General features: G+C 31.5%; 3 protein-coding genes across 7 annotated transcripts; 2 read left to right on the top strand and 1 right to left on the bottom strand.

Annotated features, from left to right (window-relative positions):
- Window positions 1-466: 466 nt before the first annotated feature.
- On the top strand, window positions 467-6,759 carry LOC100816020 (WD repeat-containing protein 74). Of its 3 annotated transcripts, XM_014769147.3 has the most exons (13): window positions 467-597; window positions 674-812; window positions 884-999; window positions 1,382-1,411; window positions 1,520-1,656; window positions 2,606-2,785; window positions 3,472-3,535; window positions 3,662-3,769; window positions 4,196-4,349; window positions 4,589-4,678; window positions 4,990-5,045; window positions 5,537-5,594; window positions 6,168-6,759. In XM_014769147.3, the coding sequence occupies exons 2-13, from the start codon at window positions 731-733 to the stop codon at window positions 6,431-6,433; spliced, it is 1,341 nt and encodes a 446-aa protein (XP_014624633.1). In that variant the 5' UTR covers window positions 467-597; window positions 674-730; the 3' UTR covers window positions 6,434-6,759. The 3 variants fall into 3 exon arrangements, with proteins under 3 accessions (XP_014624633.1, XP_025981974.1, XP_040866695.1); XM_026126189.2 differs by lacking the exon at window positions 6,168-6,759 and having other exon boundaries at window positions 5,537-5,599; XM_041010761.1 differs by having other exon boundaries at window positions 526-812.
- Window positions 6,760-7,487: 728 nt separating this feature from the next.
- Window positions 7,488-9,546, bottom strand: LOC100500602 (uncharacterized). Of its 3 annotated transcripts, none has more exons than XM_006598651.4 (3): window positions 9,443-9,546; window positions 8,105-8,307; window positions 7,488-7,839 (listed from the first exon to the last, which is right to left on the bottom strand). In XM_006598651.4, the coding sequence occupies exons 2-3, from the start codon at window positions 8,299-8,301 to the stop codon at window positions 7,638-7,640; spliced, it is 399 nt and encodes a 132-aa protein (XP_006598714.1). In that variant the 5' UTR covers window positions 8,302-8,307; window positions 9,443-9,546; the 3' UTR covers window positions 7,488-7,637. The 3 variants fall into 3 exon arrangements, with proteins under 3 accessions (XP_006598714.1, XP_014623906.1, NP_001236649.1); XM_014768420.3 differs by lacking the exon at window positions 9,443-9,546 and adding an exon at window positions 9,331-9,355; NM_001249720.1 differs by lacking the exon at window positions 9,443-9,546 and adding an exon at window positions 9,159-9,217 and having other exon boundaries at window positions 7,544-7,839.
- A 9,927-nt stretch (window positions 9,547-19,473) lies between these two features.
- LOC102667126 (uncharacterized) lies at window positions 19,474-21,300 on the top strand. The gene is made up of 3 exons (XM_006598889.4): window positions 19,474-19,876; window positions 20,098-20,171; window positions 20,280-21,300. The coding sequence occupies exons 1-3, from the start codon at window positions 19,706-19,708 to the stop codon at window positions 20,956-20,958; spliced, it is 924 nt and encodes a 307-aa protein (XP_006598952.1). The 5' UTR covers window positions 19,474-19,705; the 3' UTR covers window positions 20,959-21,300.
- Window positions 21,301-21,897: the final 597 nt, after the last annotated feature.

Here is a 21,897-nt window from a genome sequence, read left to right as displayed (position 1 = left end):
GGGATGAGTAAATAAGGCCTTATCATGTGGAGTTTCTGGGTCAGAGTCAGTTTCTTCATGGAAGCAAGTAGTGCATGAAGGTGAGGCCATGGCACTTTTGAAAACAATAGGTTGGGTGAAGGAGTTGAATGCAGATAGAACCAAGAGCAACAATAACATAGTGATGCCATCAACACCTCTGATGGACCTGCGCGCACATGCACTCACACTCCCACGTGAGAGAGCAAGAAAAAATGTTGATATGCATTCAAGAGAAAGAAAGGATATTCATGTAATTACAACACTTGCCATTGCGTTGCCTCTCTTAAGAAAAAACAAACACTTTTCTAACCCTATTTTTATTTGGTTAAATTACTAGTTTCTTTAATTTATTTTTAAATGTTCAATTGGGTTGAGTTTTTATTTTTTTTTATCAATATGAAATATTTATTAGTCTTCGTTATATATCTTATAAATCTTAAAAATTATTTGAAAACATAAAATCAGAAAATAAACAGGAAAGCGAAGCCAAACGCACCATAAAAGGTTGATAGAAAAGAGGGGTTGAAAAATATTGAAAGTGATCGACTAATAGCGCCGCAATTCGCTGCTCCTTCTGTAATCCCTAACCCTTCTCTCAACCATGTTTCCCTCTTCTTCTTACTCTTGATTTGGTTTCGATATTGTTTTTCAGTTGGTGTTGCTTATATCATATATAGTTAAGCTTAACAACCTCCATTCAAAGTTAAAGATGCCTCGTACCAGCACTCTGGAGTGCTCCGGTTGCCCTCCGCTTCGCGCTCTAACCTTTGACGCGCTTGGTCTCATCAAAGGTGATGATTTTTTCATATTATGTCACTCTCTTTTTCTCATCCTTATGGGTTTTTGCTTGTGTTGTTGTTAGTTGTGGAGGCCCGCGATAAGCAACGAGGAGCTCCCCAGGTCGTAGAGAGGTGGGGCGACCTTGAATCATCCAAATGTGTGATGGCTGTTTCAATGATTGACCGAGAGTCTCACCCTGTATGTATTGGCAATTTTTTTTTCTGTTCTGGGTCTGTTTATTGTTTGCGTGGTTTTAAATTGCGGTTGTGGTCACGTTGGGGTGAGCCAGAAAACCTTTGTATTGCGGGAAAATGCAGCCGCAATTAAGATTGTGATGCGACTGCGGAGTGTCAAAATACCTTGTCGCTGCGCGGACCGCAATTTAAAATCATGATTGTTTGAGTACAGTTTTGTCTTTCTTTCCATTGGCACTCAACTGCCCTGTATTCACTACCCCACTGCCATATAACATTGTTGGTCTTCTAACTGTTCTGTAGAGATTTTCTTTTTGTTTGACCTTAAAGAAATGAGACCAAAAAATACGATTCTCATTATTTTTCTATCAATTCTGGCATTGCAGTTATTAGCTGTAGCGAGGAAAAACAACCAGGTAAATTATTTCAAGGTTCTATAGTTCCATTATTCGTTCTGTAAAAGGTTTGATTTTTTATGTTTGTTATTAAACATTTAGCACTTTAACTCTATATTCATTCTACAGATTGAAGTTTTGAGCCCTGTTAATGGAGATATTCAGGCTACAATCACGGATGCCAATGATTTAGATGTTCAATCTGAAGTGAATAATATTGTTGGATTGCATTTATTTGCAAAACAAAATTCGGAATTAGCTTCCAGGTATATAAATAGCTTCTGTTTGGCAGTTTAATTAAATTTTGTCTTTATTCTTGTCCTTAATGTATTCTGATTCTGTGCTCAATTTAGTTGAAGTCTTGAAGAACAATAATAACAGTGCATTTTCTTTATGACTAATTGAATTGTTTTTACCTTGTCTGATGCAACTGTGTAAATGCAGCAGGGCATAAGTCAGCTTCTGTGATATGTTTAGATTGCTTTGTGGGCTTAGATTTCACGCATAATTGTTCTTGGTGGCTGTTAGAATATTAGGGCTATTTTTTTGGTTGTGCACCTTTACAAATGCTTTATGGATCCATTATAACAGACTGAAAGATTGGTACTATGATTATCTGTTCGTTAATATAATTTTGGTCCTTTTGGATGATCACATGATTAGATTATCAGGAAAAATACTCAAAGTTTAAGCATTTAGTATTCTGACCCCAATTATAAATGTTTAGACCAGGAAAAATAAGGATGGAACCTAGGAATCAACTGGCCGACCCCTTGTTAGTTAAGGATGGACTATGCTAATAAAGCTGTTTATTTAACTAAGTAATTACCTACCTACCTAACTAATAGGTATATTCCTAACCAGGATGCTGAAGGAATTAGTTAGTTGGTTAATTAGTTTTGGGTTGGGATTTCAGGCACTTGAATTCCTGGGAAGTACCTAACGGTACATCATTCTTGCTCTTCTTGACCCTGGATACTAATGGATTCAGAGTTGGAGGAGGGCATCAAAAACAGATTTCCTCATTTTGTTTGTGCTAACTGTATATTCTCAACCTGTATCCCTATTAGTATTTAGTATTTACATTAAAGTATATCTTCAGTCTGCTTGTACATGCACTTGTTCATTCATTTTCAAAATACCATAGTCGCTTGCATTCTGCCCTTATGTGTGTGTGTGTACTTTCTGAATCATTTGGATGTGGTGATTGTTTAGGGATTGTACTCTACTTACATGCACAACCAAAGGAAATGCAAGCATAAGGTCCATTGAACTTGTTGATTCATCTACAGTATCCTCCTGTATTGACTCTCCAAAAATATGGAATGTATGTTCTGGTGGTAACATCTTGTGTTGCAAGGTGGATGGAAATGAGAAGTTTGCTTTATTTGGAGGGTGAGTACATTTTGCATAATTGTGAATATTTAACAGTTTGAATAAATTATTTATTCAACTTTGATAATGAAATATTTTGTGAACACAAAAGAGATGAACAAAATATAAGACAAGTCACCACTCACTAGGCATGGTAGAAAATGGGAATCGAAAAGAGGAAATGGTTTTCAAATAATGAATTGTTCTGCTTTGAAGATCAGACAGAGTTATTCCCCAGAAATAATAATTAGCAAAGAAATTTCTTTTACAAATGACCATCCTCTTCTACATAGTAACACAACCCTGCTTCATATTATAAATTCTGAGCAAATTCCTTGTAATAGATAACACATGACTCAACCAAACTGTAAAAGCAAATAATCATTGCCTTTGGAGTTTGGTGCTTCAGAAATAAAGCCTTGTGTAGCCTCTGCCATCCCTGCTGCTTATTTGTTCTTAGTGCAATTAAATACTTTTGGTATAGGCTAAAGTGAAAAACTTGGAGAAATACAGGACCATATTGCAGGAACATGAATTAGATAAGATTATGCAACAATTTCAAGCATATTATAGCCAACATTAAGCAACATGAAAATGGGTACCTGTTACCATAAACCTTGAGAATCTAAACAAGTTATCACAACGTATTACTGTTATCTATACATATTTTTGAGCTGAGAAATAATGAATAAGTACTTTATCTGTAGGAAAGGTGTTGAAATGAATATTTGGGATCTTAACAACTTCACTAAGATCTGGAATTCCAAACCTGTGAGTCTTTACTTCAAACCCTACTTTTCATCTCTGCTATTAATTAACTTATCTTCCTCCAGTTTCTCTTTTGCTGCTGCACATTTTTTTAGTGCATGATTTTACAAATTCTTTTAACCTATGCAGCCGCCGAAGGATAACCTCGGTATATTTACACCGACTTGGTTCACATCTGCTACATTTCTTATGAAAGATGACCATCGAAAATTTGTTGCTGGCACCAACAGCCATCAGGTAAATTTAATTAGTGGATTCTTCTCAAATTCTAAAATCAATGAAGAAATGTAATTTTTGTATCTAATAATGCATGGAATATTCCTCTATGATATCCTTGAAAATGCTGTGTTGGAGACTATTGAGAAGGATTAATTAGTTGCTCTTAACCTAGAATTACAGAGAAATGGAAATGATATTTTGTGAGAATTTTTTTCAAAAGAATACTCAAGTACATGACCTTTGAGTCACATGAGATCTTTCCCATTTTATTAACAAATATAAAATGACTAATAAGATTTCAAACTGCAGATTTGCTTTTTTCTTAACCTTTTCAATTCTGAAAGGGAAAAATTCTTTGCTTTTGTTATTTTTTTTCCTCCGGCAGCTTACTTAATGATATGTTTTCTCATTACTATTTATTTACAACCTTGGTCTTCTGAACAGGTTCGCCTTTATGACATGTCTGCTCAGAGGAGGCCTGTTCTCTCATTTGATTTCCGTGAGACACCAATTAAAGCATTGGCTGAGGATATAGATGGCTATTCAATCTATGTAGGGAATGGGTCTGGTGACATGGCTTCTGTTGATATACGCACAGGTATCCCAAAGTCATGGGAAAATTGTCATAAATTTAAGAACAATGATTATAGACTATAGCATTGTTTAACTTGTAAGAGGGAGGGGACTGAACATTATTTATGGCTGAACATTATGGTGTTGTTTGATTCATGGAACTGACCTTACTTAGTTAGAAAAGGCTGGTTGTTGATGTCTTTTTGTTGACCTTCTTGAATGAGTTTGTGTTTTTAATTGTTTAAAAACAACAATTTATTGCAGGAAAAATGCTAGGATGTTTTTCTGGAAAATGCTCTGGAAGCATCAGATCCATAGTCAGGCACCCTGAGCTACCTGTAATAGCTTCTTGTGGTGAGTGCAACTCTGATTTCCCTTCATTTGTTGCATGTTCTTTGAATATAAGGAAGGTTCTCTGATGGAGTTTTTTGATCCCTAAAATTTATTTTGTTGTTTCTAATTTTTTTGGTTTTGCGGAACAAATTTATATCTTGTTTCGTTATCTACCTTTTTCATGATTGCTCCTGAAGCTTATCCAAAATGTACAGGGTGTGTAGCCACTGGATCATCTTTTTTCTGGGTGAAAAGTGATTAATTATTTCTTGGTCTGATAAAAAATATATTAAGTTCCTGTCATCAGTTCAGTTCATGATTTTTCATTTCAGGACTGGACAGTTATTTACGCCTTTGGGATACAAAGACAAGACAGCTTCTTTCTGCTGTAGGTTCTATGCTCTATTTCTTTGTCCGTGGCGGCATGCTCTATAGTTCTTTTTATTGGGATATGTATGCCTGGAAACTAAAATGATTTAGTGATATTTGTTCATTATAATTTCTGATATTTATTGGAATATCAGAATATCAGTTAAAGTGACCCTGTTATAAAACCTATAAACTGTGTTAAGATTAAACCTATATTCTGATAGGGACTGTTTTGTATTTCTTTTTACTTAGTCAATTATTCATATACTGTTTATGAGGACCATGAAAAAAAGTGGTATCTTGTGAAGAAACCCATATTTTTATGGCTGACATGGAAACCTTTCTACACTTGAACAATTGAACTAACTAGGGTCCCAAATGCTTCTTCGAATTTTTTGTAGTTATTTTTTCTGCATATAGTTGTAGGTATCTGTAAAGTTAGTTGGCTTTGTAAATAATTCTGTATTCTTGTAATCAAAATCATTTATTTAATTTTTTACCTGGTTGCAGGTTTTCCTGAAGCAACATATTATGCACGTGCTTTTTGACTCTAACTTTGATGTTAAAGGTTAGTAATTTTCTTCTTTTTGAATATAGTATTATAAGATCTTCACTAAAAAAATATTGAAAGAAGACATTAAAGATCATCGTGTCTCTGGTTCTTTATGCCTGGAAAAACTTAGCATTAGTTTGATGAGCAGGAAAAACTTGTTGGGTCTGAAACAAACTATGGTTTGGGGATACAGCTGTCAGTATTCTCTTTTGATATATTAAAATTATCGACTTGATAAGAGAATCCTGTGTAATTTAGTAATAGGGACTGAAATGGATTTGTTGTTGAATATTAGAAACAATGACACTGTTTAGAAAAAATGATTTACTGCTGCATAGGATAGGAGCTTAAAATAGTAATTTATGATTTTAAATTTGGAATTAATAAATATATATAGCAATTTTGTGGTGCTAAATGTTAGGATTACACAAAAAAAATTATATTTTGGAGTGTAAAAAAATTAAGGAAAATAAGTTGTTGCACTCGACATTATATGTTTTTTATTAACATTGATGACTTAGGTAATTGAGGTCCGTTACTTCCATTCATTCTACACTTCTAATGTTATCTTAGCAAATATATCCTCAGGAGTGGATTCGCTACCATGCAAGGAACAAACTCCAACTGAGATCTTGGTCAGCGAAGAAGTTGAAGAATCACCTTTGAAAAGAAAAAAATCTTCCAGAAACAAAGAGCATATACCAGATGGGGGTGAAAGAAAGAAAAGATCTAAACAGAGTAAAGAGCGCAAGAAATCTGAAGGAAATGATGGAGGTGAGAAGATTGCATCAAGAGATGAGGGAAGCAGGTCAGCATCCAAGAAAAGAAACAAGAGATCAATTCCAGTGTTGTGATTTAGATGTGGACTAAGATCCATGTGATACAAATAGGGTATCTGAACTAATATTGGGATGCATGGTGATGAAGGCAAAGTCTGAATTATAGTAAGACTTTGTTTTTAGTAATTTACATCAGCTTGGAGGTGATTTTATGGGGGAGTGAATCGATTCATATGGCATTGCTGATGTAAATTTGTTCAATTTTGTGAATTCTCCATGACTATGAGATTAGTGTAAGTTATTCAACATAGAAAGTGATTTAGGTTTTGGGCATGACTTTTCATGGTGAAATGTTTGATATTTTGCTTTGCAGCTGTCGGCTTGTAGCCAATTTTTGCTTAGGTGTGGAAATGCTTTGCAATTCATTTTTAATGTTTTCAACAATCATTTTAATCCTTAAAATTGTAGGACTAATTTATATTAGTCCCGAGAAAAAATGACAAATTTCTTTGAAATTGAATTTTGTCAATCATGTGCATCCGTTAGCCTTTCACTAACTTAATATGCTGATTTGTCGCATTAATATTGACAGTCATGTACACACGAATATAATATTGGATATCTTTAAATTTAGAAGATGAGAGAAGAGCAAGGATGTTTCTAGCCTTGGATGCTAATCTGAGAAAGACAAGGTCACTGAATAAAGCATTTGTTTTCTCTGTGATCGGTGTTAGGTTTCTCGATTTGTGTTTAAATCCATGCAAAGAAAACTGTAACCTATTTTGACATTTGATCTCTTGAACATAATGGAAGCTATAGTTGTATGTGCGTTGGTTATCTTTGTCAACATCAAGAGTCGATCGAGACAATAAGAGGATAAAATTATTGGCTTTGGATTTCTTTTGATTCCAAATTTTCAAATGTGATAAAAAGTTACACGTGAAGGCTTTTATAAGCCTAAAAGTTATCCTTCGGTTTCAGAGTATCTTAGGCAACTCACTGAATAACTGTCTCACTGCAATTAATTTTTGTTTTGAAGAATGCAAGTTAATTATATAGTTTATTAAGTATGCTTAACTTCAATATTTTAATTTCATTAGTTTGACTAATAAGAGATAGAAAACTAATAGGGCACTCGGGGAAAGAGTTGCATTATTTTATATCAAATGGAACTTGAGGATGTATCAAACTGAATAGCGAGAACAAACATTCAATGCAAACACACATTACAGATCAGAATGATAGCAACAAAAACCAGAGAGCAATAACTATGAAATTTCTATTCTGACAAATCGCTTCTGCGTCTAAATATCTCAACGCCTAAGTAATCAACTGGGCCTCGAACTGCCACATGAGGCTTTTTAACCTTCACTCGAACAGCAGATATTTGGTTATGATTTGTCAGAGTAGTCACTGCAATTTTTTGTGCCACTGACTCCACAAGGATGTGTGGTGACCCTTCAAGAATTTCCTTAGCTATACTGCATCACCAATTATTGATATGTTAATAAGATTACATTACAGTTAGTAAGTGTATGTTTGGATTGAAGTTAGAAGAGCTCAAAAATACTTTTACTCCAGAAGCAACAAAATCTTCCCTCTCAGTTCATGCATTGGAACGCACAATTTTGTATAAAACTCTTAAAAGTACTTTTGTAACCTTAAACCAAACATAGGCTAAACTGGTAAATTACCAATATGAGAAGTTTATGCAATCAAATGATGAAAAAATTGTTGGTTACTCACGCATATATGTCTGTGCAACTAACTGTATCTGATAAGTGATCAGATTTGCCAGCTGCTTTGAGATCCATCCATGCATCTACATCTACCAAGAATTTCTGGCCTAGATTCCTTTCTTCAGGTAGTGCTCCATGAAAACCAAAGAATGACAATCCCCTCTGTGTGAGTTTGTCACCCCATATCAGTGCTTCAGATTCCATTTTTTGCTGAAATCAATGGCAAATAGAAATGTTAAGGCCATTTGGTTTTATAAATAAAAATCAAATATGACTCGTGTTCTTTGTTGAATATAAAAAATTATCACAAAAGGAACAGCTTGATTTATTAAATCTCATATCCCCCAAAGAAGGTTGTTTGCCTGAATATAATACTACCATATCCTCTTCAGTCAACCAAACATAGTTTGGTATGGTTGCCACATCATCATGTCCTTTTCAATCAACTTTTCGGTGTTTGTGTGCTTGAAAAAAACATATCTTGAAAGAATGGAAACTTAATAGTAGTGCCATGCATAAGAATTTTTTTTCCATGTATGGCACTATGAATAATTTTAAGTGTTTTTAACTATTTTGTGTCCCTCAAAATATTTTGGCAAGATCCACTGCTGCTGCCTAGGAGATGCTCGGATTATTAGAAAAATAGTCTCAATCAACCAAACAGTGAAAACCATGATTCTCTAATTCTTAGCCCAACAGAAACAATAAACCAAATAAAAAAAAACCTTCCTTGAGATTCAATCAGATCCATTTCCAGCTGAACCAAAATTTCAAAATCTCACACACCCACCACACAAAATGCAGAAAAGTATACAGTTTTATCTGTAATAATTAAAATCCAAATCCATAAGGATAAATATATATACACATTATTACGGTGAGTAAAGAATAAAGGCATTTTTGTGGCAGTTGCAATCTTTTCAAAAGAAACTATCATACCTTGGTAAAGCACAACCAAATTGTTCACACGATAAATAGTAGAATTTTAAACCAGCAAATAAGAGATCATAGAAGTTAAATCTTTAAGATCTCTATATATCAAGGGGGTTTAACTATCATACCTTGGTAAAGCACAATTTCGATTATTATACTAACTACTAAGTTTAAGATCTCTATATATCAACAGAGTTTAACTCAAATGGTTGAGTAAGGATACATGAATTGTTGTAAACCACTTATACTATTTTTTATTTGCACGGATAAAAAAAAAAAGCTTAAGATCTCTGTATATACTTGAAACACATGTATAGCATGCAACTACTACAACCCATTCCAACACAAAATGACGAATAAAGTCATAAGAAGAGAGGAAAATTGACACTTAAAAGGATAAGAAGATTGTGACCTTTGGTGGAGCACGTTTGGGGAGATGCAAGAGCAAACTGTTTAAGTCAATGTAGGGTTGTGGAATGCACAAATGCACAATGCAGCATCCACATAAAAGAGACTTTTTTATTATTATTATAATAATAACAATAATAATAATAATATATTCGCTGTATTTTTTACTCTTTTTTCATTTGAAACACGTGCATGAGGATCCCAATTCTCTGCAGAACACATTAATGATTGGCTCCATAAAGTGTGTCGGTGTGCCAATTTCATTAATTCCCTCTCATTTTATACTTATCTTTCAAAAAAAAAACAAAATACTTTCTGCCATAATGGTTCAGAAGCCATGTCCTGAAATTTAGCCCTGGTGGCCCAAACCCAGTTTTCATACATAAACCACACACACTTGCAACAGTGTGTTTTGCATGTCTCATAATATTTAGTTGTGCTTTTATTTTTCCTTATAGATTTTTCTTTTCTTTTTTTCATCAAACTTTGGTTCATAACTAAACTTGACATGTGACAATATGTAAGGATTGAATTAATTATTTTTTTTCTTTAATTTATTTTTTAGATTTGATTTATTCTTCTATTTTTTTAATTTGTTCTTCTATTTTTTAAAAAAAAATGATTCAAACTATAATTTTTAGTATTCTCCTCGCTCTCAAGTATAAGCAATAAAAATTTCTTATTTTTTTTATCTTAAATATAAATAAAATATTAATTAAATTTTTAGTCTCTTAACTCTTTTAGATTTTTATTTTTAGTGTCTCAAATTTTTTGTAAGTAAATCTTCTTTACCTATGTCTTATTTAATGAAATTATCTTTAAAATATCATTTATTTAATAAGATTAAAGTTTATGTTTGATATCAAATTTTAATGAAGGATAATTTAAGAAAAATATTTATTTTTTAATTGAAAATTATACAATTTAATAAAATTAATCATTTTTTCTTAATAAGTGTGAATTTTTTTTTTCCTTTTAATCGAGACATGGAGGGACATTCTTTTACTTGTCGTTCTAGGCTCAAAACTCCAATATTTTTTAAATAACATCTCTTCAAATTTCACATATATAATCTTGTGATTTTTTTAATATATTGATAAGCACAATTATTGTCAATATGATATAGAATAAACTCGAAGGATAGATATTTATTCTAATTTTTTCACTAATAGTATACAATAAAAGCATTTCAAAAGAATCTTAATAAGGTAGCTCAAATAAGAGTAAATATTTTTTTTCCCGATATTTATACTTCTAAGATATGTTTTGTTTTTTGAAGATTACTTCTTAGAGATGTTAGGGGTGTTTAGATTTTAGAAATTTTGAACGTTGCATTTATTGTATATTAGCTTAAATATGTGAGTTTTGAATTTAGTTACAGTATTTTATTTTATTTTTATATTTTCATCTCTTCAAAATGTAAAATAATTGTTTTTGTCCCTACTTCCTGTGAAAGAATCAAAATTTTCTTTTAATTCATGTAAAACTATTTTCTTTAGTTTTCAATTCTCAAACATCTGAAATAAATTTTTTTCATATTTAATATTAATTTTCAGGTAGATAAATAAATTCTTTTTAGGGATTTAGAAACATAAGTATGTGACAACTAGGTTGGTTAATTGACCTTATGTTAAATTTATAAGCATATTTAATGGGTTTCACGTGACAATAGTGACCAAAAATGATAATTTTCAAAATTTTGAGGGATGAAAATGATTTTTTTACCAGAACCGATACTAAAATTTGTTCGTTTTACATGAATAATAAATATATTTAACCCTTGTATATTTAATGATGTAAATGTTGTTGTGGTGTGTTTGGAATGTGATTTTTTTTATTCTTGTAGAGTTGTTAGGAGATCAGAGTAACTAGAATTTTTCATTCTTACACGTGGCAAGATAACTCTTTTGAAAAATTTATTTTGTCTTATCTCCTCTCGTGGCATACATGGTGCTCAAAGATTGCTTCACCATCGGAGTTTTGTCTCCTCTAATTTGACTATATATAATAACATCCTTAAGATGAAAGCATTTAAAGACTTGTTAGATATAACAACGAATTATTTATTATTTAGACAATTATTGAGCATAATTTTACAACAATGTTAGATTGTTTTATCTTTAGAAATTTAATACGGTATTAAGAAATTTACAATATTTATACATTTTATTCAACAAATTCAGATAGACTTCCTTAGTTGAAAAAATGTTAGATTGCATATATACTATTTTGCCTTATGTTTGAGGTGAATTAGTCTATACATAATAATATGATAATATTACCTTTTGATTAGAATTACATAGTAATTTTTAGTATGAGTGTTTAAAACTAAATTAAACTTTTTGTAAATCGCCAAAATAATAAAAATAAGATTAAAAAAACTGCTTACATCACAAATCGCAAAAATCAAATATCTAAAAATGACATATTTTTATAATTTGGTTCGATTTTTAGATGTTGTTATAAAAAATCAAACCAAATCAAATAAAACACATATTATAATTATAATTATTTTTATTGTGATAATTAATAATAAATATTAAATAATGTATTTTTTTCCTTTATTTTATAATCAAGATTTATATTTTATTTTAATATGTTAAAAAAATGATATATTAATATTGCTTAAAAATAATATTAAATATCAAGCAATGTATAAATTGCTATTATGTTACAAAGAGTTAGTAATATCATTTTATATTAATTCTAAATAAAAGTAAAAATAATATTTTAAACTAAAATATGTTAAATAAAGTTTAATAAAACATATTTTTTAATAATATAATAATTATATAAGTTTAATTTTAAATTATAATAATAAATTAAAAATACGTCAAATTGTAAAAGATCGATTCGAATTTATTGTTATATTAAATCAAATCAAACCGAACTCCCAAGGCGTACCTACGCTTGTGTTTGGATTTTTTTCAAATTAGTTTTTCAATATTTGGTAATTTTATAAATAATTTCATTTATATGTTATTTATCTTTTTATGTTTTAATAAAATACTTTATTCTTTTGTAAAATTTATTGTAGAGATAATTTTTTTTTTGTTTTTTCTGGATAGAATATTTGACTATTATTTATTTTGTTTCTAATAGTTATCCTTTTATAATAATAATACTATTATATTATTATTATTATTTTAAAATTTATAAATAATTTCAGTTTGTAATCAAATAATTTCCATTAACCTTTGCCAATGGGTCAAACTTACAAAAATTGAATGCAAGATTAACAACTTTAATTTTGAAACACATTAACAAACATTTATCTTTCTATCACTGTTTTCCTAAATTCTCTTTGTTTCTTGTGTCTTGTCTTTGTTCTTAATTCTTACTATTGTGAGGTTCCACTATGCTTTTGATATCAGGATTTAGACTTGCATGCAATATAAATCTTAGAAAAACAAATTAGATACTGAGTTGCACTAAAGATTTATCAAAATTTGCTTCTAAATTTATAGCCTTTGTCATAAAAAATATTTTTATTCTTCTATTTTTTTAAAATATTTGAAAGCAAATTAATTATTCTTCAATAGTTGTTGTCTAGTATTGTACTAAAAGATAATTCAGTGAGAAACACAATTTATTCAAATTTATTTTATTTTTAGAATATAATTAATAGAATTTTTTTCTTAAAAAATACGTGGTTAACAAAAATTCCAATTTTTATTATAAATTTATTAGTAACATGTAAAATTGGTTATTATTTTTTATAATTTTGGGTCTTAAAAAATATGTTTAATATTTTCTAGATAAATGTATTTTTTATTATATGTTCTTAAATTATTTTAGAAAATATATAAACATTTCCTTTGAATTTTAATGCTAGATTCTACCCCTCATTTGGGTCCGCTCCTACAAACTATATCTTTGTTTTATGTTTAGTTCCAATATTTTTATCGAAAAAACTGAACCAAATCTTACAATACATATCCCAAATTTTTGTGATAAGTTTGAAATATTTTTTCTTTCAAATATTGCATAAGTGGTGTGAAATACATTCATAAAAAGAGAAGAAATAATCCAATTTTTTATACATACATTAATTTTCAAGTTAAAACATAAATTTTGTTTTGCATCCCTGATAAATATTTTTTTATTGAATTTCTAATAAAATAAAAAAAATCCATTTTGGTCTTTGATATTTGATTTTAGTATCTGATAAATTAACAAACTTTATTTTTGGTTCCTAAAAAATTATGTTTATTTTGTATTAGTTCCTTTGAAAAAATACTTGATATATGGACTAATAACAAAAAAAATTACTAGAGTTTCAACAAAAAATTTATTAATTTATCAGAAATTAAAATAAAATATAAAGAACCAAAAATATTTTTTTATTGGGGATTCAATATTTTTTTATGAATAAATCAAAATAAAATTCATTAATTTATCAATAACGAGCTAAAACTTATTTTAATATAATTTTTATGTTAGGTAATTTTTGTCCACTAATACACTTTTTTATAGTGTCACGAGGGGAGTTGAGTTATTGTGATCCTAACCTAACATGCTTTATGTTTTATTGTCTTTCAAAATCAAAAACAAAAAACCTAACATGTTTTATTTTGATTTAGGTGAAACCACCGTACAGTTTGTGCAGAAATATTCAAGAATGTGAAACTGCTAGCAGTGAATAGGTCATGTAATAAGTACATAAACTTCAAGCAAGCATATATATAATTGGGTAATTTAGTATGAACTAGATCAAGCCACCTCATAATTAACCCACTAGAGTAGGTTCTGTTGGGTTTGGGTAGTATAAATAAGGTCGTAGGTTTTAATCTGCTACCATTTTGCACAAAAAAAGTCACCTCATTCTGTGTTGAGACACTTAGTCTCCACCCTTTATGCTCTTTCATTACGCTATTGACCATTAGGATGCACAAAAAACATTATAGTCATCATTAGCCTAGTTTGACAATAATATTAGTATTAATCAAACAAGGACTCTATATGGTATATCAGACTGCATTATCGTGTATATCTTATCCATGTTAATTAATTCCAGTACTCGTTGTCACACACATCAAATGACCAAAGGACTATGGTAGTATTAAGAATCTGTTCTAATTTGTGGAATTTGATTTTATGTGGTTCTTTCTTTGACCAATAGCTGCTAGATATATAGCTAGCTAGCTCCACTTTAGTGAGTAAACAAGAAATCTCAGTAATCATTCTGTGATTGAAGTACAATGGTGATGTACTTTATCTGAGAGGCACTGACTCGTTGTGGCAGGAGAGTAAGATAGCAAGCCACAAGGACTAGTGTGTCTGGATACTCTCTGAATCAAAGACAGTCAGGCATGCAAACAAGGATTATCAAAGATAGTGATTACTTGTCAGTTGTGAGACAAGTGTTTATTCACACTGGGATCAAAGTTTTAGACCACAGATAATTGACCACGTGGACCAACTATTGTGCATTGAATCAACTTAGTAATTTCGAGTTATGAATATAGTAATGTTAAATGTTCCAAGAAAAAACTTCATTGTCCATAATAAAAGAACTTTATCATTCATAATATTCGTTTTCACTACCCGATTCAAGCATAATTGTTTCCTATGAAAGATACATGTAAAGTTTTAAAAAAAAAATGCTTTAAACCACAAGCACCAATTTGAATCAATTGCAAGGTGAAAACACAAGGGAAAAGAAGGGTATGTGGGTAACGACACCAATCCAGGATCCTCATGAGAGAAAGGGCCCCAGAGAGCACATGTGGTGGCAGTCAAAGCAAATCAGTGTTGTTTGCTATCCAAGTTGAAGACTCAGGACTCTGCCATTGCCCTGCTACTTTTGCATCCTTTTGGTAAGTGGGTTAATAAAAAAGAAAAGGTTTGGTTTAGTTTTTGGCTGGTTCATAATATGTTAAAAAATATGCAATTGCAAACACTCTTTTACCCCCCACTTCATCACATATCTAGCAGTTTTGAGCTAAGGAAAACTAGTTGCATCTTGATATGAAAAAATTATCATTGTAAAAGAAAAATAATTGACATCATATATACCTTTTACTAATTATACATCAGAAGCCAAAAGGAGGAATAAGATAAAGATCACTCACAAACATAAATATCAAAAACCAACTTATGTGAGAAATATATAAATACTATAGCCTCATACACAAGTAATTTATCTGACACCTAGTACTCTTCCTTTCATCCAAACATTTTGTTTTATCCACCTGTATTCATTACTTATAAACCATATCTCTTAATATTCAAATGCTCTTTTTAAGGTTTGTGCATTTCTATATTTGAGCTAGGTTTAGGGTTAAACTTGAAGCACTTCATTTCCTTACCTTTTTGTGTTATTTATTTGGTCATACCATGCTTAGGGTTTGAAGTGGTTTATTTTGAGCCTTCATCTCTACTCCTTCACCATTGCTTCAGAATAAAATACGACACAGAAGGTATTTCCTTGTGTTAATTCATCAGAAATTAGGATATGGAAACAAAAATTAAAAATAAAAAAACACTAAGAGTAGAAAATTCAGAATTTTTTTGTGAGCTTAGGATAACTCCATACATTTACCCAATTTCCTTGTTTGGCTATCATTATTCTTTTCAGTGTCAATAATTATGTCTTTCAATCCATATTTAATCTGCAAAAAACTGAAATAGTTAAATACCCCATAAATTCAAACATTTGGTGTGGTTCTATTTTTCTGCTCTGTTTTTTCCTTTTCGTGCATACTATATCCTGAAGTGTGAAACAGAAACCACGGAGATCGGTTTATATGGAATTCCTTGGTGTTTCTGTGGAAGTTATCTGCTGCCACGAAGTTCATGAGATCCTAGAAATAGTGCTTCTGACTGCTGAAGTGAACAGTTTTCATATTTTCTACAGAACATTATCATTATCAGTACGATGAATATATTTTTATCCACAAATGTTATTAGTTAATAGTTAATTGTTAATTTTTTTATTAACAGGAGAAAGAAACTTACAACCTTTTCTTTTCTTTTCTTCTTTTACCATCCCGTCAAAGTCAACCTTATAACTAGTACAATGAAATTGCAAAATAAATAAATATATGTACCCGGGAATTTGTGGAATTCTCCATATGATTAGGTTCCCTAACATATAGGATATAAAATAGGTTATCCTATTCGCTGCATATAAATTCTGGTCAAAATAAAACAAATAGAAAGAAACCATGTTTCTTTAGATGGACAAGGTAGACCCTAGCTAGAAGTTTATATATAGAAAATAACGAGAAGATAGAAAATCTTATGTAATGATATATATAGGCCAAACTTTACCAAACTCTGCATCTTCATTTCTCTTCTGTTCATCTAGCCTTGTCATGCAGAAGAACTCAATCAGAAAGAGAAAACAAATTCAAGTGGATCATATAGAAACATGTGTTAAGTGACACGGTTCTTAATTACTAATTTTTATGAGAACAACAAATCTTAATCATACAACTAAATGTACATAAACGATTAAGATTAATTTTATTCAAATTTTTATTTTTAATTATTGACGTATGTGTGGTTATATAGTTAAAATTAATTATTTGCACTAGCAACCCTTTTATCTCTCAAGGTTTTGGCTGATAAAAATCTCAGGGTAAAAATGGTGAAAAGTAAGTTACTTGATAGAATGAATCTTGAAAAGTTAGTTACTTTATTAAGGGTTGCACATAAGAACTTCTACGCAGAAGGGTTCACTTTGGATATATGTATTTTTCTTTCCTTGTTTCTAAAATAATGTTATATTTTGTTAGCTATCTCTTTCCAAATGCTATCGTCATGATTGTCAAATTGCGTTATGAACTAAGACAAATATATATATATATATATATATATATATATATATATATATATATATATATATATATAAGGGTATCACTTGTGTACTCCAACTAGAAAATATGAGCTCAGATCTCGTAAGATGAAGACACGTAGTAGCCTTAGTTAAACAAGTAGAGTTATAGATTTTTTTAAATTATTGGGGAAGAAGACTGAGGAAAAAAAGAGGGACAGAAAGAGAGATTAAAAAAAGGTGTGTGCTTTCTATTATATATATTACTCTTTTTAGTCTTTACCCACACCTGCTGCACAAATGGCTGCAACTCTTTTCATCCGTGTGCCCCACAAACTAGTGCTTGTGTTTAGTCATTTTTACAGAAAAAAAGGGTCAGGTAGTATATATAGTGCCATACACTTGCAAGGGCTCGGATCACACAGCTTGTATAATAATAAATACTACTTCAGAGACAGAGAACTGAAAAAATTGTCCTTTTTTTATTTATTCTTTTGCCCTAGCTGTAATTATGAATAGGTTTATTTATTTATTTTAGTTTCAATATTTTATATTCATTTAGCTTATGTTATGGTTGTTAGCTACTAGCTGCCCTAGTAGCCCTACCATTTGGTCATGCTAGAAGGTTAAATGTAAAATCATTTATGGCCAAATTGAATTCATTCTGGCTTGACCATTGGGGTTTCAATAAATTCACCAACTGTTTTAAACCTTTAAAGAAAAAAATTCAAGTAAAACACTAATAAAAAAAAACTAAAGGTATATAAGAATAAAAAGAGTGGGAAAACAGAAAAAGAAATGAGAAAAATGGTAATAAAAAGACAAGTCCTATAATGGCAAGGGTAATGTTTGTGTATGAATGGAGCTTTTGGTGCTACCTATGTTGTTGTTGCTGCAATTGCAAAGATCAAATGTTTTGGTATGAGAATCAGATACTATCAGAGTTTTCAACTTCTCATGCAACTCAACTCAAGTCCCTCAGAATGACATTACTTCCGTTCACCCTTTTAGGCTCCAAATGGGACCCCATCAAGTAAGTTTTCTGTGGGCCACTCCTACCGCACGCAGGGGTAGGATTTCATGCGTCTCACACACGCGCCCCCTTCATTTGTAGCTTGCCGTAATAGCAACTAGCAACTAGCAACTGAGAAAATCAAAAGAAAAGAAAACTGAGGAAAAAAATTGTGACTAGTTTTTTTTATCATTATAATATTAATAGAAAGTATTTATTAATTTTTTTATATTTAATTATCAGAAAATCTGATTGATTAATTTTAATTTAATCTTCTCTTTTGATCATATTTTTTTATCCTAAATATTGAATTTTGATGTGAATTATGAATATTATTTTAAACATTTTTATCCAAATTTTCTAGAGAAAAACATTATTCCGCAAGTATCCTTTACCCATGTTTTGTTTAGATAAAAATTAAGGGGATCTAATTCAATTTTTTGAATAACGTGTATGAATTATGTAAATTTTTTATGTTTGAATTCAATTTTTATCGATAAGATTTTTTAATATAAGTCACATGTCTTTTTATTAGAGTTATTTTTTAAAATATTAATTAGATATACGAAACTTAAATTTGAAACAATTAATTAAGAGTGTATTCGAAAACAAGTTTAAATCACTTTTTTTTTATGAATGAATATAATATAACAGAAACTACAAGTCTCTAGTAAAAACAGTACAAAGTCATATCAGCTGTTAACTAAGATACAATGAAATTAGGAGCAAACTGAAACACATGAAAATCAACATCTACCAATAAAACATGCTTCACCTGCAAATAAGTTTAACAAAAAAACTCTCTTGTTTTGATACAAAAATCCTAAAACAACTTGAGTGTGTACGTCTTTGCATTACGTTCTTTGCAACGCTTTTACAGACACACTTCATATTATTAAAAGAAACATCCTTAGGATAAATGATATCTTTGATTTAAAGTTACAAAAGTATGTTTATGAATTTCAAGACAAAAAATTACGTGTTTCAATGCATAAAAATAAAAATGAGAAGAAAAAATTTATTGTTTTGAAAGTAAAAGGATAGCTTCAAAAGAAAAACAAAAATCACTACTCCTATGCTTGAGATTCTTGAAGTTGAACAAACCCGAAGGACATTGAAGGTTTGGGATGCAGAGGTTCCCACAGTGGGACGGTCTGCAGGAGATGATTTCCTGAAAGAAAGAAAAAAAGGATAAACAAATAAAATGGTTTTGGACAAGCAAGAGTGACGTGGCTGTAGCTAGCGGCAGGGGGTGTGAGTAAAAGTAAATCCATCCAAAACCTAAGGGCTAAATCGTCCGAGAGAAAAACCAAACAGAAACATATGAATGAAGGGCCGAGAAAGCAAAAAAAAACCCTGATTATCAGGCATCGAGGTGAAGAGAAACCAAAGGCTGGAGCCCCAAAGCAAGAGTGTTCCATTTCCCCTGTGATATTACATATAAAATCCCATTTGGCGGAATAAGAGGTTTTATTATGAGGATCCGCAAGAACGCCAAGCTTTCCCCTCTTCTGTTCTCCTCGTCCTTGTCGTCCTCGTCGTCTTCGTCCTGCGTACAAGGTGGTTCGGTTCCGTTGGAGTCGCACGTGTGCCAGTTGAACCAGTCCCCATGGGATGTGATCCCCTTTGACTCTGACTCGATCCAGGTTCCTTCCCTCTCCCAATCTCTTCATTCTATTCGTTATTTCATTATTCTCGTTATTCCCCGTCCCCGTTTAGATCTCTACGCCCTCACCCATTTAGGGTTTTCCCTCTTCCGTCTTAGGGTTCACCACCCTAAATTCTCCTCTCTTCCTTCTTCTCTTCTTTCCCTTCTTACTCCCAATTAGGTTTATTCTTAACCCTCATTTCTCACCTTCCCTCCCAGTTCAAGCTCGACGACAACTTCACCGCGGGAAACAACAATGGCAGCGCTGTTAATTCCTTCGCCGCCGTCCAGAGGTTCGCAGCTAACATATCCCAATCTTCGTTCAGTTAGGGTTTCTTTTCTTGCATAAACTTAAAATCTCCAATTTTTTTCTCTATGAATTATTATCGTCGTCACCACAGCGTGGCGTCGATGATGGATGCAGGTAACAAAACTACTTGCCACTCGACGGTAATGGTTGACCTGGTGGCGCCGACAAATATTGACGCCACCGTAAACATGACCAATCCTTGTCAGTTTCACGATGACAAGGGTTGGCCATGTAAGAATGAAGCCGGACAAGGGCAGTCATTCTGCGAGCAGCATTTATCTTATTCTCTGCTCACTCCCCTCCACCACACCAGCAGCAAGAAATCGCAACCATCCGCGACCGGAACTCGCCGTGGCAAGACTCGGGGAGCGGCGGGGAAGAAGGCGGCAGCTGTGGCGGCGGCTGGGGCGAGTTCAAACCCGTATGAATTCTACTACTACTCCGGGTTCGGGCCCTCGTGGAGCAAACGAAGAGGTGATAGAAACGGTGGAGGAGAAGGGAGCAAGAATAATAGCGTTGGGGTTGAGAATTCGACAATGGTGGAGTCCGAGAATGTAGTGGGTGGTGGTGCTGACGATGTTGTCGATGATATTAATGGTAATGTGGCAAGTGTTGAGGTTGTTCCTTCGGTTTCGGAGATGGAACATGATGGGATAATCGACTATGTGGATGATGACGAAGAAGAAGAAGAAGAAGAGGTACTTGACGATAGCGGGAAGAAGAGAATGAGGAAGCCCGTGAAAGCAAGGTCGCTGAAATCGTTGATGTGAAGAAATGAAGAAGAAATAGTGGGTAACGAGATATAGTAAGATCGAGGGTTGGGGTTCAATGTCTTTTGTGACTATTATTATTATTATAGATTATCGTAATTTGTTGTTTTTGTCTTTTTATTTTATTTTTCGGTGTTAGGGTGGGTGTTGTTGGCGTTGGGGGTGGGATATTTAGGGTTATGAAAATAATGATGCTAATTTTGGTTTCACATGACGAAGGGTTAGTTCGCGGGTGAGGTTAGTCTTGCCAACATGACGGTAGGGGTTTTATTCTAGTGTGAAGGAGGTGGACCGTAAAATTTATGTGTTTGAAATGAAAAGGGTGTAATGGTAAATTGAGCATGTGGATTTTGGAGTTTTTATTTTTAAATTTCTTAAGGTGGATTTTTCGCTTTGATATTTATTATATTTCGTAACTTTATCCAGAAGCGGAGCATTGAACTTTATAAATTGGTAGTTATATTCATGCATAAATATACATTTTCAGCCTATTAATTTTAAAAAATCACAAAATATTTTTAAAAAAATTCAACAAACCTAAATATATATTATTTATTCAACGAACTACAGTAAATATAAAAATTTTCACTATTAAAAAAGAATAAACATAAAATAAGTGTAAAAGCTTAAGAGTAGTTAAGTAATATTTGTAATATAAAATAAAAATAATTTAATTGCGATGTGTCCAGGACTATGTGGATATGTACATATCTATCTTTATTCTTGTCTTCATTCTAAAAAATCAGGTATTATTCGTTTTTATTTTTGTTTAAAATGAATATTGTTTGTCAAAATTATAATAGATTTAAGATGATATACTTGTAGGTATGAATTTGTTGTCGTATTTATTTGTAACGATAGTAATTTATTTCTCCGAGGTTCCTTCTTATTGAAATAAATGTAGTAATGATATTGATAATAATAGAAAAATAAATTTGA

The sequence above is a fragment of the Glycine max genome, chromosome 16 (genome assembly GCF_000004515.6).
Source record: "Glycine max cultivar Williams 82 chromosome 16, Glycine_max_v4.0, whole genome shotgun sequence".
Taxonomy (NCBI): domain Eukaryota; kingdom Viridiplantae; phylum Streptophyta; class Magnoliopsida; order Fabales; family Fabaceae; genus Glycine; species Glycine max.
This window is presented reverse-complemented; position numbering and strand designations above follow the sequence as displayed.

Bases quoted from the DNA above. Each gene is read 5' to 3' on its own strand.
- LOC100816020 (XM_014769147.3), top strand. From the start codon at position 731: ATGCCTCGTACCAGCACTCTGGAGTGCTCCGGTTGCCCTCCGCTTCGC. The intron at 3,536-3,661 runs GTGAGTCTTTAC...TAACCTATGCAG, and splicing joins AGATCTGGAATTCCAAACCT to CCGCCGAAGGATAACCTCGG. The intron at 5,046-5,536 runs GTAGGTTCTATG...ACCTGGTTGCAG, and splicing joins CAAGACAGCTTCTTTCTGCT to GTTTTCCTGAAGCAACATAT.
- LOC100500602 (XM_006598651.4), bottom strand. From the start codon at position 8,301: ATGGAATCTGAAGCACTGATATGGGGTGACAAACTCACACAGAGGGGA. The intron at 7,840-8,104 runs GTGAGTAACCAA...TTGGTGATGCAG, and splicing joins AGTTGCACAGACATATATGC to TATAGCTAAGGAAATTCTTG.
- LOC102667126 (XM_006598889.4), top strand. From the start codon at position 19,706: ATGAGGATCCGCAAGAACGCCAAGCTTTCCCCTCTTCTGTTCTCCTCG. The intron at 19,877-20,097 runs GTTCCTTCCCTC...CTTCCCTCCCAG, and splicing joins TTGACTCTGACTCGATCCAG to TTCAAGCTCGACGACAACTT. The intron at 20,172-20,279 runs GTTCGCAGCTAA...TCGTCACCACAG, and splicing joins TCCTTCGCCGCCGTCCAGAG to CGTGGCGTCGATGATGGATG.